This window comes from Pteropus vampyrus, unplaced genomic scaffold (assembly GCF_000151845.1).
Source record: "Pteropus vampyrus isolate Shadow unplaced genomic scaffold, Pvam_2.0 Scaffold119, whole genome shotgun sequence".
NCBI classification, from domain to species: Eukaryota; Metazoa; Chordata; class Mammalia; order Chiroptera; family Pteropodidae; genus Pteropus; species Pteropus vampyrus.
The window spans coordinates 1,363,787-1,377,648 of record NW_011888900.1 but is presented as its reverse complement, the minus strand read 5'-3'; the positions used below and the strand labels follow the sequence as shown (position 1 = coordinate 1,377,648).

The window sequence follows — 13,862 nt, the reverse complement described above, 5'->3', positions numbered from 1 at the left end:
CTTCCTTTGACCTCTGGAAAGCTGGCTCTTAATGTCACCTCTCAGTCAGATACCAAGAAGCGCTGTGTATGCAGAAGAAGATGAAAATTCCAGGTCTGATCCACCTCAAATAAGTTCCAGAAGGCGGTTGCTAGAGAAATATTAATGTACACAATGAAACAAACAGAAAGGACTGCAAGCTGCAATGGGTGCTCGGCTTGATTAAAAACGCCCTTTCTCTGTGAGTTCTTTGACCATTGTCTGAGCACCAGGTTCAGCAACAGCGAGCATGTAGGATTGTGAATTTTAGAAGTCAAAAATAGAAATTTATTGCGACTAATAGAGAAGGCAAAAAACTCCAAGACTGAAGGACATTCCCTCTAGTGATAGGTCATCATGGTAAGATTCATCAATCAATTAGGATGCTATCTGTTCTACCAGATTTGTTAAGAAATCTTTTATTTTGAATTTTTTTTTTTTCTGGAAATGAAAACAGCATTCCTAGTAAGCTCTGATATCACACTGAAGGGAATAACATACCAGCAAACAAACATTTTTAAATGTTTTGTGAGTGCTCGCTTCGGCAGCACATATACTAAAATTTGTTCTGTGAGGAGTCTGACAAGATTCTAAAGAAGATGTAAGTAAAAAGCAAACTTTTAATACAAAAAGAAAGAAATCAAATTATTCACTTATAAACCACCTACACTCTGTTTCCTGATATATTGTGAAAACAAACAATATGGGGCAGCAGCACTGAGTTGTGAAAAAGGTAACAGACTAAGGCATTAGCCTAAAAAATCTCATTAGACAAAGACTGCTGGACTTTTGTTTGTTGACACATACTGAGTTCTACTTTTTTTTACTTTCCCCTATTGAGGTTGTACATTTATAGGTGATGCTTAAGACAAAACATACAGATGACATAGGATAAACATGTGGTAAACATGAAGGAAAAAAGCAACGACATTTTCTACAACTTCCTCCTGTCACTGTCCGTGGCTAAGCCTTAATTTCCTCTCTACACCGAGACTCGGGTGAAGCATCTGTATTTACCTGAGCTTTTCACTGCTGTGAAACAGGCTTGACCGCTGGGCACATTAGTGTGTACCTTCCAGAAGAATCCCTCACGTCTCTTTGGGAAGGAATACACTTGCTAAATGAAGAGCCTGTGTCTCCAATTTCCATTTAAGAACATTTCATTCTACTATTTCCTGAAATTCCCTGCATAGGTGACTGCGTATGTGTTTCATTATTAAAGGTAATAATGGCGTGACATTATTATACACCAATAAAGTACACGACACAAGAAAACAATTGCCAACCCCTTAGTTCTTAAGATCCAGGGTTTCGGTTTAGCTGCGATCAACGTGGCATCAGAGATAACCAAGGCTGCCCTTGGGGGCCAGAGCCCTAAACAGCTTCAGAATCGGGACCATGAACTACAGAGTTTTAAAGTGATTATAAACATTTCAAATGTTTAATAAAATCCTTTATATTGAATAACTCAATTGCTCAATGAATAATCACCCAAATAAGTTACCTAATAAAAATTCAAAACTTAGCTAAAACAAAGGCCTCGAAAATAAACTCATCTAAAATAAACATACCAAACTGATATTTTAAAAAATACCAATTTCTATACATTACTCAAGAACGAATTCGTATGTGATTTCATTATGGAGGATGAGAGGACAGGTGACAGAACTGAGGATGAAGAAGGTAACTGGCTGACCTCTTCAGTCACTGGACATGAATCCTGTGGACAGAATGATGATGTCACTCATTACTCATCATGAACAGGCCCATGATGTTACATAACAGATGCATGTCGATACATTTTATACGTTCATATGGATGTGTGTGTGTACATACATACGAGCACATATTAGATAAGTTACCATGCCATAAACATAAAAATATATTACTCTTTAAAAAGCAGCAAGAGCCTTTTATCAAAGGAAATTTTTAGAAGAAACTCCAAAATAGAAAACAGAAGGAAGGTAGGCTGCCTGGCTAGAGCAGGGCAGGGGTGACAGTGCCTCCGGTTCCTGCAGTGACACCTGAGGAGTGTCCCAGGGCATGGCTTGAAATCACTGCTCCAAGGAAATCCAGTTTACGTTGCAAAGATGAAACATAAGTCGATTTTTTTGCCACTCTATAGGCCAATGTGAACATTTTATAACGCAACCAAGTATTAAGTTAAAAAGTAACATTTCTTCTTTTAAAAATAACAACAAAATAAAATCACTATGCTATATAAAATCAAATTATTCTTAACCTCATAATCTTAACTTGACCCATGGAAAAAGTTGTTGGTTCTCCCTAAAGTGCCTAAATTTTAAAGACATAATTTTGTCCATATAAATCTTATCCAAAATATCAGAGGAGAATGGATGGAAGTAGAGGTATTATTTTTCTCTATCAAATACGAATCTTCTACCTGACTGACCAATTTGAAATATTCTGCCCGAGAATCTTAATTCTGCCACAGAATATGAGACAGAGAAACATGCAAATCGAACTGATCTGCTGTAACAGCATCTACACGATAAACAAACCGTGATGGAGTGTGTTTTGTTTGCTTTAGACAAACCTTTCCTCTCTCTGCTCCAAACATCTGCCCATTTACGCAAGGGACCACTTTAATCCATGCAGTTGGTAACAGCAAAATACAAATAACACATTCTCTTCTGTAAAGATCATGATTAAGTGTCTGAATTCAATGAATAGACTCTTGACTAATCTGACAGGCTATGGAACCTGACGCTGGTGAAAGCTCAGTCTCTCTTCTTCTCCGAGGCGTCTTTGGGCTCCTGCAGGGCAGGCCCCGGGCCGTCTCCACCTCCGGGCTCCTGCTGTCCTCCGCTCTCGTCCACCGGGTCCAGGCTTTCAGTTTCACTTTTGGACACTTCGTATCGCTCTTCTATGTAACCTCCGTCTGTGTCGGCGGCGTAGATGCCGTAGCACATGACACTGATGACACCCAGTGGCAGGCCAAAGAGAAAGCAGCCCATGATCGGAGAGCTCTTGAAGATAGACTGTGGAAAGAGCATTACGACTCAGTGTCCCTCAGATGGACTAAGAACCACGACACCATTCTTCCTCTCGCTCCCCAACGTGCTTCTAGTTCTAAGGAGCAACGTCAGCTTCTGCAGTGACCACGGTAAAGGAACTGTAAGACAGAGTTTACGTGTGCGTGTGTCTAACAACCTACTGGCAGCGGCAAAAGGCACCGAATACTCTAGGACCTTTTCTAAAGCGTTTATTTTTCTCACACTTCCCACAAAGGTCTCTAAGAGGCAGTCGGAGCCATGTGTCCAGCAGCTCCTGAGCTGCTCCGTGGACAACGGGGCTCTGCTTGCTGAGAAGGTGCGCACGCATTCTCTACACGTGACATTTCTTTTACTCATCTGGTTAGTAGAAAAGCGACAGTGACTTAATAATTTTCATTAATAATTTATATACTGTCTCCTCAGCTCCCCCAAAGTAAAAGCAATTTCGCTGAATAGGTTTTTCGACTCTGATGCAGTCTACGGGCTGTGACTCTGACTCTGTGAACCACAGAGACAAATTCAGAGGAGAGCAAGGTCACTGTGGGTTGGGACAGCAGAAGCCAGTTTCACACATGAAGGTGTTTTCAGGCAGAAGTCTGGGTGAGAGTGAGCACGAGGCCGGCCATGCTGCGGGGTCGGCACTACCCAGAAGGCCCGGGGGGGCTGGCACAGCGCCCAGACACCAAGGACAATCCCCGGATGAAGAGTATTCTGATGTGCATCGCAGGAAAAGGGACGGAAAGTGAGCAAACCTGATCATTTTACTAATGTAAATTCTGTTGCGGGTACAGAGTGGGCTGGAAACAGGGCAAGAGGAAGTGAGGACAGCAAGCAGCAGCCAGAGCAGCGGCCGGACATATGCTAAGGGCCAGTCCACGTTGGTGACAACAGAGAAATAAAGGCGGGTCACTAATAAACTGAAGGACACATGGAATAAGCCAAATACTGTTAATTTATTTCTCGCCAGCTCTAATCTGATGACTGCTTTTGGCCAGAATGAATGAAAATACCGATGGGCTAGCTCCCAGTAGGCAACCAGAACTAAGTGTGAGGCTCAAATTTAGGGTGCCTCTGCTGTCACACTGGTTGACAGTCAAGGCCAGGCTGATAAAGGTTTCTGAGAGTTCGAAGCAGGAAGGGTGCAGACCCAAGGGCTGAACAGGGCAGGAGGGAAGAGACTCTGAAACGCTTCAGGTCATGCCATCAAGTTAGCTGGCTCTGAATTCCAGTTAATCACCAACCATCAGGGGAAGAACAGAGAAACTATTTTCACCTGATGAAGACAATTTCTTAATGTAAATAGACTAGTAATCTTACTTTGCCAATTAAAAGGATGTATTTTTACCCAATCCTTTGAAATTCCAGATTTCACCTTAGCTGGACATAAAGGAACTATGTATCTAAATATTCTCAGTTCTCAATGACATTAAACAAACTGTGACAACTTACCACAACAGTAGCCTTGGCATCAAACACTATTCTTTTCAATCTCTGCAAAATGCTGTCACCTCCTTGGGCCTTAAATTTAACAGGAGAAGTTAATTGAATCGTCACTGAAGCACCACCACTCCATTTTCCTGTTCCATAACCTTACCACGGCGGGTCAGGGTCATGCACAGACTACACAAAGCACCTGCGAGGGCCATGCGGTAAACCTTTCCGGTGTTTTCCGTGCCACCTGCCTCTCGGCTGCCCGTGTGGACGCTCTGATTCTCCCCCGAGAACACACCCTTCCACTCACGATCCAAGCAGCTCGGCTGTGGTGACCGGGCCGAGTCCACGAGGCCCGCCCCGTCCTGAGTTGATCTGAGGTCGTGAAACACCTTTGCTATTGCGTAGGGAGAGTCCCCTGAGGCTGACGCTGAGCAAGGGAAGCCTGAGAGCAGGTTCCTGATGGGACCAGCCACGTTCCTGGCGTGCAGCCCCCGAGTCTGACCCGGTGCTCGGATTCCCGAGCCGTGTGAGCCAGCGAGACCTCTCGTCGTCACACAGTCTGAGCGGGGTTCCAACACCTTACAACAAACGGGGCCCACTCACCCAGGTGTTTTCCACAAACACAAAATTCTACTACGTGATTAAGTGTTTCCAAAGCAGAGATGCTTGTTACTCTGTAAGCCAACTGCCATGTAAAGTTCGTGTAAAGCTGAAACAAAATTCTCACAAACTAAACTTCATGAAAGCACAAAGTTCATATTCTCTATTTTAGTCTAGTCTATTGAGCTGAGGTGCACACTGGTCACAGCCTGCTGAAGTCATTTCATGACCCTCTACTATGGGTCACAACCCACTGTCTGAAAAACGCTGCAGTAAGAACTATAGAAAAAAAGACAGTTAAGACCATCTGCTTCTCATGTCCGAGAAACATTTCACAGGATTTGGATCTTTCCTCTGGGGCTCTGATTCTCAATGTATTTCCTATTTCTTTAGGAGCTGTGGTCCTACTCACAGGTTTTCTTAGGAAACCGATCTGAGTAACTGAAGCCAGTCGTACTCTTGAACCCAGGAAGCTTCTATGAGCCAGGAAGTTTGCCATCCGGACAGCTCTGCACAGTACACACCCCACACCTGACTCCAAGGCAGCAGCGCCTTGCGATCACCGTGACACCCCAAAAGGCCCTCCAGGTAAGGGGCAGTCTTGTAAGGGGCAGTCCACCCCACTAGCGGCCTCTGCCACCGAAGAACCTTGTCTGCAGGATGTGACTGTCCCCTCCCCCCAGGGATGGCCAACTCTCCCTTTCAGAGTCAGAAGGAAAGGAAATCCTTTCCTCCATCCTTCTGAAAAGGACACGAACGACTTACTTCTACTGTGCCGTCCAAAATGCTACGAATGAACTGGACCAGGTCCTCGGCACTCTGAACCTGTCTGTCCAGTAAAAAGTACTGTTGGTTCGAAGTGTTCAGCACAACAACAGTGGGGATTTTCAATTCGCTGAGAACAGAAAACCAGAGAAATCAAAACACACATCAAACAGAGATGACAACTATTCTGATAACTGTTTATAGTATATCTAAGTCATTATAATTACAAAAGGCGGGAGCTATATTGATGGCTTTGCTTCCTTTTCCCTACATAAACTTCAGTTTTTGCATCTATGTAAAAAATAGCTAAACTGTGATATGAAAAACACTCTAACATACAATATCAGACAACTGAGTATTCACAATTAAACTTAAGGGTAAAAATGATTACGTACGAAGTGTCAATTTCAGGGCAGTATTACTCCCTGCCACACATCACTGTCCATCACACACATCCCACCTCTGAGGGCGCTCAGGTGGCGAGTGGGAAGGGCATATTCTCTGGAGCTGCGCTGCTTGTTTTCAGAACTGGGGCTTTTGCATAATTTAGTTTTTTAAGCTTAGTGTTTTTCATTTACAGATGAATAAAAGCTGTGTGTGTGGGGGCGGGGCGCCTATCTTCTTATAAAAACCAAATGATTAAATATTCAGCTCAGCACCTTGGACATAACATGTGTCCCACACATACCGTTCCAAACTGTCAGCACCCCCCATGTCCCACACACAGGCCATCACCGCTCCGTGAGCCACTAGACTCCACCGCAGTTCGCAGACAGAAAACTGCACTAGTACCCATGCGGGTCGTTGCACTGAAATTATTTTTCTTTCCAAGATCGGTTTCTGCAGCACCGCCAAAGGCACGGCTGTGTGACTTGGTCAAGTGGAAGACGACAGAAGGGGCGGAGCAGAGGCCTGAAACCTGCTGGGGTGGCGGGGCTCGCCTTCTGGCGTTTGGTGGCTCCATGAGAAGAATATTCCCAGGAAAAACGGCCCACCAGGGTCAAGGACATTAAAGACGTGGTGTAGACCTGAGCCTAACTGGCCCAGCCATGGTCGGCCACACCCAGCCAAGGGAGGGAGAATAAATGACTGCGGTTTAGTTATAGTGCATGTGCAGCAAAAAAAAACAACAACCCATTTTTATAGAATGGATTAGAACCTGGCCTTCCTATAAAAACACATCTCATGAAAAAATTAAATACAGCTGAACTAGAAACTATTCATTTTGAAATCATTCGGTTTGAATAACGATAGAAAATAGCATTATCTCACTCTATTCCCTTTTAATTATACTCACAAAATCCCAATACAAAATAATAGACCAAAGGCCTGACAGTACCCTATTTTGAGAAAAAATAAAAAATATAATCAATACTGCAATGTACTTATTTTATATATCATGTATCCGTCCTAAGTTAAAAATATTTTAGGCATCAATCTTTACTAAATTACACGACTTTATCTGTCACCATTCATGTCACAGCAGTTAAGTGCTTCTGGAGCAAGAGATTTGAGGACTGGATCTCACTTATTGGTTGGGTGCCTTTTGGCATATCATTTAACTTCCTTGAGTTTCTTCTAAGAAATATGAATTTCCTCGTTTTCATAAAATGTAGATAATAATGGCACTTACACTTTGCTGAGTTACTGTACAAGTTAGAAAACATACAATGACCACTTAGTCCAGTGTTGGTCGCAGGGTAAGAGCTCAATAAAAACTTTCAATTATTGTTACGTGACCACCATATGCCTTCTCACTTCTCTCGAAAAAAAACAAAAAGCACAATATGAATTAAAAACCAAAAACAGAAACACCCCAAACTATAAGGGGTGGTGGTAGAGATCACTGCTGTTTTCTGACAACTGCAGCTCAAAATTTCTACTGTCTCACAACTCACACACGAAGGAACACTCACGAAGGAACGCCTTGCCTACCTATCTCTAGATATCCTGAACATCATCCTGGGTCGAGCAGTTGGTCACTGGACCAAAATTGTTTTTACCTCTTGCTCACTCTGTTTAAACAATGGTTTCCTACATTGTTTTGAGTATTAAAAATTCAGGACCAATTTTTTTCAAGTACTTTTAATGACTGTAGAAATCATTTGTTTTATTTTTCTTTGTCACGATTTCTTCATTATATCTTATTTCTGGTACTTTATATCTCTGGCAAATCTCAAATTAGAATAAAAGAGACAAAAACTGAATATAAATGAAGAAAAATAACACTATAATTTCAGCTTTTTAACTGAAAATTATGAATGTCACTTTGAGTTTTTAAGTTTGGTTTTCATTTCCCCACTGTTCTTCCCTGGAAAATGGAAGACTCTAATTTAACCCCATACGCTGCACCCGTCAATGAAGCCACCTGCTCCACCCACTTAGCTCCACCCTCCTGAGCTAAGGGAGAGGAGAAACAGCACACCACGGCCGACTTACCTGGGCCTCCACACCGCTGGACGAGCGCGCCTGCCTCTAGTGAGCTTCCCCATCTGTCCCAGGGGCTGCTTTGAGCGCCACCACCCTTCCAAGCCCCGTTTGCTACTGTCTCTTGTGTCTGTCTGCTCTTATGCTCTGCCGGAAATAACCTCTCTGCGGTCTCCCATCAGCTAACTTCTCAAACTTCAGTGCTTCTAGTTACTGCTCCTCCGGCAAGCGTTCTCCGAGCCCCTCCACCTGTGTGCACTGGGGTGAGGGTGAGGGTGAGGGTCTGTGTCCAGAACTCCCTACTACACAGACCTTTTCCCACAGTTCTGTGAAAATCACATTGTCTTACCCAGCGGACCATAAGCACACGAAGACAAGGACCCTAACTTACTCATTTTTTGCATCAACAATGGCAAACAGTGTATAAAATACAGTAAATATTCACTAAGTGTCCACTGAATAGGTTTTTATCTGAAATTTATTAATTCAGTGTAGGTATGGCAAATGTTTTCCAATATCAACTTTCTGAAGCAAAAAATCGGATCTTTACGTCATAAACATAATCAATGAAAATTTAAATTGCACATTTTTCTTATAAAGTTATTTTAGCCTGTTAAAATAAATTCTCTAGAATAGCTATTAATTCTTGAATGCTAAATTTTCCACTTAAGTTACATTTGTTCGTTAAAAGTGAACTTATGGTTTGTATTGAACAAAACCCACAAAATTTATAAGATTTCGAATCTCTTCTTTTCGAAATACTATAAATTATTAACACTGAATTGTCCACTTAAGTTACATTTGTTCGTTAAAAGTGAACTTAAGGTTTGTATTGAACAAAACCCACAAAATTTATAAGATTTCGAATCTCTTCTTTTCAAAATACTATAAATTATTAACACTGAATTGGGAGACAAATATTTTAGCATAGAACAATATAAGAGTTTCAAATATAGATTTAAAAATTAAAGTGAAGTATTTAATGGAAGAATATTTGCAACAACATACACCAAACACTTATTTGCTTTTTTCAGCTATTACTCCTTCTGTCTGTCTCAGAAAAAGAAATTTAAAAATTGATAGAATTAAAAGCAAAATCATTTAGCACTTTACTTACTCCATTAGCAAGGTATTTATATAGTCATTCCCATCCATATGTCCAAACTGAAAATCCCTAACCAACAACAACAAACAAACAAAAAAGAGAGAGCGCCATATTAAATACAAAAAAAACAAGTGAACTTGGTGATAAGCACGTAAACATGAATCACAATGTGTAGGAGAGTGTGAATGCTACAGGTTTTTGAGATACAAATACACACAGGTAGAATTAAATTATGAGATATTTCTACTTTGCTTACATATAATTAAAGTGCAAGGCAACATAAGCTTTTCCAAGTAAACATGTTTAAGAAAAATTACCCACTTACTCTAACAGGAAATAAGTATATATCACCAATACACCATTAGAGGACTGAGAATAAAAGGGGAATAATTAAATAATATAAGGAATTTACACTGAGTGTCTCTTATGGCAGCAGTGATTTAGCACACTATAAAAAATCACTTGTTTTTACATTCATTATGCTGAGTTCCTGTTAACGATCATCATTTGTCTATCTGACTTGTGATTGTTTCTCTACCTTTATCTCAAATGTATGAGCACATGCGCATTTTTTCTTACCACAAACTCACCCCAAATCAAGGAGCAGGTGTAATACAAATTATAAAGGGTTCTTTTTCTACTTGTGGGACATATTTCAACAAATTTCAAGTCCAAACAATTCATACAGAAATGCAATATGCTATAATTCACTTCAGCTTCTTGATTCATCTTTGAAAGTATAAAATGCAATTACTTTTGGTTACTATACTACAAACTAAACCAAGACCGAAGAACATCCAGAATGTAAGCACCTACCTGTGGAACTCATCTCTGTGATCTCTAGCGACTTCCTGAATAATTGACTTTAATCTGCAGAAGAACAAATACATGAGTATTTCATTTCTTCACTTAAAAATTGTAATTATTCGATAATAATACCTGCTGCCTTAGCTAACACTGCAAGAAAACATACTATATGAAGTTTATCTGAAACCACGTCAAGTTGGAATTAGGTGGTATCTGAAGGCACTATACCTGATATGCTCGACTGATGTATTTTTCTCATCAATAACTGCAATAGCCACGAGCTTTCCTGAAATTAAGAATGATACATATCAATAAGCTTAACTATACAAACTTTTTCATTATTATAGCTGTGAATCAGGAATCAGTAAACATTACTTCTAGAATTTAATTCTAATTATCCCACTCGTTATACTCAGTAGAGTGAAATCAGTAAGTCAACGTCAAGTGCTAATCCCTTCCCACCTCCCATCCTCGAAATGTAAATAGCAAATACTTAACAATTCAAATACACAAATTGTATTTTTCTATACAACACGCAAAATGATTAAAATAAGTGGTTTGTCAAAAGCTAAAACCATAAGAAATAAGTTGATAAGGAAATTTACTATTAATTACCGTAGCTCTAAAGAATGGTCTACTACAAGAGAAAGACTTTGACTCTGCTATTCCCTCTGGTGCCCTGGGCCACTACCTGCCAGCACTAATACACAAAATAAAACCGGCTCATAAGATTTACCTATCCCCGTGCAGACCACACATCACATCCACCTCTGACAGATATCCTCCAGGAAGGCACCGTGACATGACAACCAGTGCACTGGAGTCGGAAACCCAGACACTAACCCAGCAGGGCCTGTTCCGTTCTAGGCCTGGGAGGACACTGGGGAAGCACCGTCTTTAACAGCTGTGTGATTTCACCTCCGTAAACTTCAACTTGTTTTTAGAAACTAGTACCTACTGCCAAGTTGATAAGGGAGTTGACTGACATGACATGCTCAACAACACTGGGACAGTTTCTGATTCAGAGCAGGTATATAAATTTAGGATTAAATCAATAATCTTTCAACATAATCCCCACATCTTAACGCTTCTTTCCTAATTCCACAGTGCTCACGAGTGTCTTGAATTCTACACAATCTTGACTCTTCCTTTAACCCTCAACTGAAAACATTATTCCACAATAATGACTTCTCCTCTTGAAATGTTATTTCATTCACTATTCAGTGCTTGGTTTTTCTGTGCTTCTTTCATTCTCTAGTGCTCCATGAGTTTTTCCCAAAATGCCTACATCATGTAGAGCATCCATCCACAGGCCAAGCATGCAGCTTCTCATGCATTAATTTCACGATTCCTGAGGCCGAGGCGTGTGCCCAGCCCTGGGCTAGTTTCCAGGCGCGGCGATGAGCACAGACACGGGTCTGCCAGGGAGACGATCACAAAGAGATGTGCGCTGAGCAGTCAGGATTCCGGAGGGGAGAAACACGGTGTTTTTATAAAGGAGTCCTACGCAGCAAACCACAGTAGTTTTGAGGGGTCCGTAAACGATTTTCCTAAGGAAGCAACATTCGGTCTGAGTTTGACGCATGAACATAAATTAACTGCGCGTGTCCAGGGAAAGAACACAGGGTGTGTGCAGGTGCTCCGGCGCGAGGCACATGGCCTCTGGTCAGTGCGGCTGCAGAAGGGAGAGTGTGGGGAAGGGTGACAGAGAATGAGGCTGGAGACTCAGGCAGGAGTCAGAAGCTGCGGGCTCCAGACCCTCTCGGAAGGTACGAAGTGTCTGAAGCCACCAGGGTCAGAAGTTGGTGGTGGCGCCTTTATGATGGGTGGCCAGGGGAAATGATGGCTGAAGGTGATACCTGGCAAGGGCGGTATGGTGGACACATGACAGGAACACTAACTGCCACAGCCAACTTCTTTCCAAATTACTCTGGGAGAAGAAACCGGGCCCAAGCTGCCTATTTTAATTACCTTGAGGTCAGGCTGTCTCCTGCGATCACAATAACTGAAAGCTAAATGACTGTATTCCTACATTTTCCCCCTTTTCTCTTCACATGGGCCTGAAAGAATTAGCAAGTAAATCTACAATCTTCGACAGTATCCATGTCAACGCGCAACACTGAGCTGACGTGTGCCCCCACAGAAGGACAAGCGAAGACAGAACCATTACCAGATACAGAATTTTAAAAAGCAGGCTCCAGACCAGAACGAACACCATCCTAAGAAAGATTTAGGAAACAGCAGGACCATGAGCGTGTTTCTACTTTGTATTCTCAATCAGGTTCAAGAGCAGGACGGCAGGAAGAGAAAGCTAATGCCTGCTACTTCTCAAATAAAACAGCTGAGCCTTCGGTAAAAGTCCCCGGTCTTTCCATCTAAAACTCCCCTTCCATCCCACTCATCACAAAGTCGTGAATGGAAACAGATGCCGCAGTGACCGTGACTTCCATTCATACTTTGCTATAAATTTATGGAACATTTCCTTCTAAAGCTTACAGGGGTAGCTTCTTATAATTTTCATCGTTTTCATGTATTTGAGACCATACGGTTAGCTTCGTACAGCTTTCTTTTTTGCATCTATATTTGTATTTGCTTTGCCTGTCACTTTCGATCACGGAGCTTTAAGAAATCATGCAAATCTGATACTCGTATTTTCCTCACAAGCAAAAGCAAGCTTTAAAGGTTGTGAGTTCTATTCAGCTTCTATCACAAAATCAGCCTCCTGAGCTGGTTATAATCAGCTTCCTGGTTAGTTAATTTTTCTCATTTCCTTATTATCCAGGCTCCGTTTTCCTGTTGCTCTCAGTTCTACTAATAAGCCATCCCTAGCTAATCTTTGATTTACATATTAAGATGTGTTCTTTGGTAATATTAATCTATATTCTCATAAGGCAAAACTGGCATTCAGGTCTAAAGAAGAAATTATAAAATAGAGCTTAAAATTCATTTTCTACCGAATCTGATTTAAGTGATCAGTTAAGGAAAAATTCTGTAGGGTGAGGGAGAGAGTTGTACATATGTTTGTTACCGGTGTCTCCAAGTTCATACAAGAGGAAGCCATCCACAGTCAGATAGTTCTGAAACCTCTCTCTGTTGATCCAAGATGACAGATCACCATCTTCATACTCTTAAAAACAAAGTTGATGTTACAGTGTAATTATGTCTGTAAAATGTTTATAATGCCATATAACATGGCTGATGTGTGATCATAATCTGAAATTATAAATTTCACTTATAAGAATCTCTTCTAAGTGATCAGATGCACAAACATTAATACACAGAACAATTCTTCACTGCGAGTTTGTCACACTGCCCTGAGACACCTGAGGGCACTGTCTGGGAACTGTGGGAATAGCTTTCTGATAATACCAAGGAATTTTGTTACTTTTGTTAAATGTTGTAACAGCATGTGGTTATCTAAAAAGAAGTCCACATTTTTAAAGAGTTGCGTGAGGAAGCGCGCAGTGATGGACTGCCACTGGGATTTGCTTTAAACACTTCAACAAAGAAAAACTTGTTGAAGCAAATGTGCTAAGATCTTGGTAAGTGTCTAGGCTGGGTGATGGGCATGTACGTAGAGATTTAGTACTTCAGCATTCTCCTTACTATGATGTCTGTTTAACATAACGACAATATTTAAAAAATAGACCCAGTGTTTGCTTCGATGAGACACGCTGAGCGGCAGGTGC

General features: G+C 41.4%; 1 protein-coding gene across 4 annotated transcripts in view; it reads right to left on the bottom strand.

Annotated features, from left to right (window-relative positions):
• Window positions 1-13,862, bottom strand: part of TMX3 (thioredoxin related transmembrane protein 3) — a 39,855-nt gene that overhangs the window by 959 nt on the left and 25,034 nt on the right. For 3 of the 4 annotated variants that reach the window (XR_002781838.1, XR_002781837.1, XR_002781836.1), the window contains 7 exons: window positions 13,202-13,300; window positions 10,402-10,459; window positions 10,183-10,236; window positions 9,379-9,435; window positions 5,835-5,964; window positions 4,485-4,553; window positions 12-3,020 (listed from right to left, as the gene is read on the bottom strand). Coding sequence is in view for 1 of the 4 variants with exons in the window: in XM_023534105.1 (XP_023389873.1) it covers window positions 2,760-3,020; window positions 4,485-4,553; window positions 5,835-5,964; window positions 9,379-9,435; window positions 10,183-10,236; window positions 10,402-10,459; window positions 13,202-13,300 (728 nt within the window). In the remaining 3 variants the exon portion in view is untranslated. Of the gene's footprint in view, window positions 1-11; window positions 3,021-4,484; window positions 4,554-5,834; window positions 5,965-9,378; window positions 9,436-10,182; window positions 10,237-10,401; window positions 10,460-13,201; window positions 13,301-13,862 lie in introns of those variants that run through there. The other variant, XM_023534105.1, reaches the window with a different exon arrangement.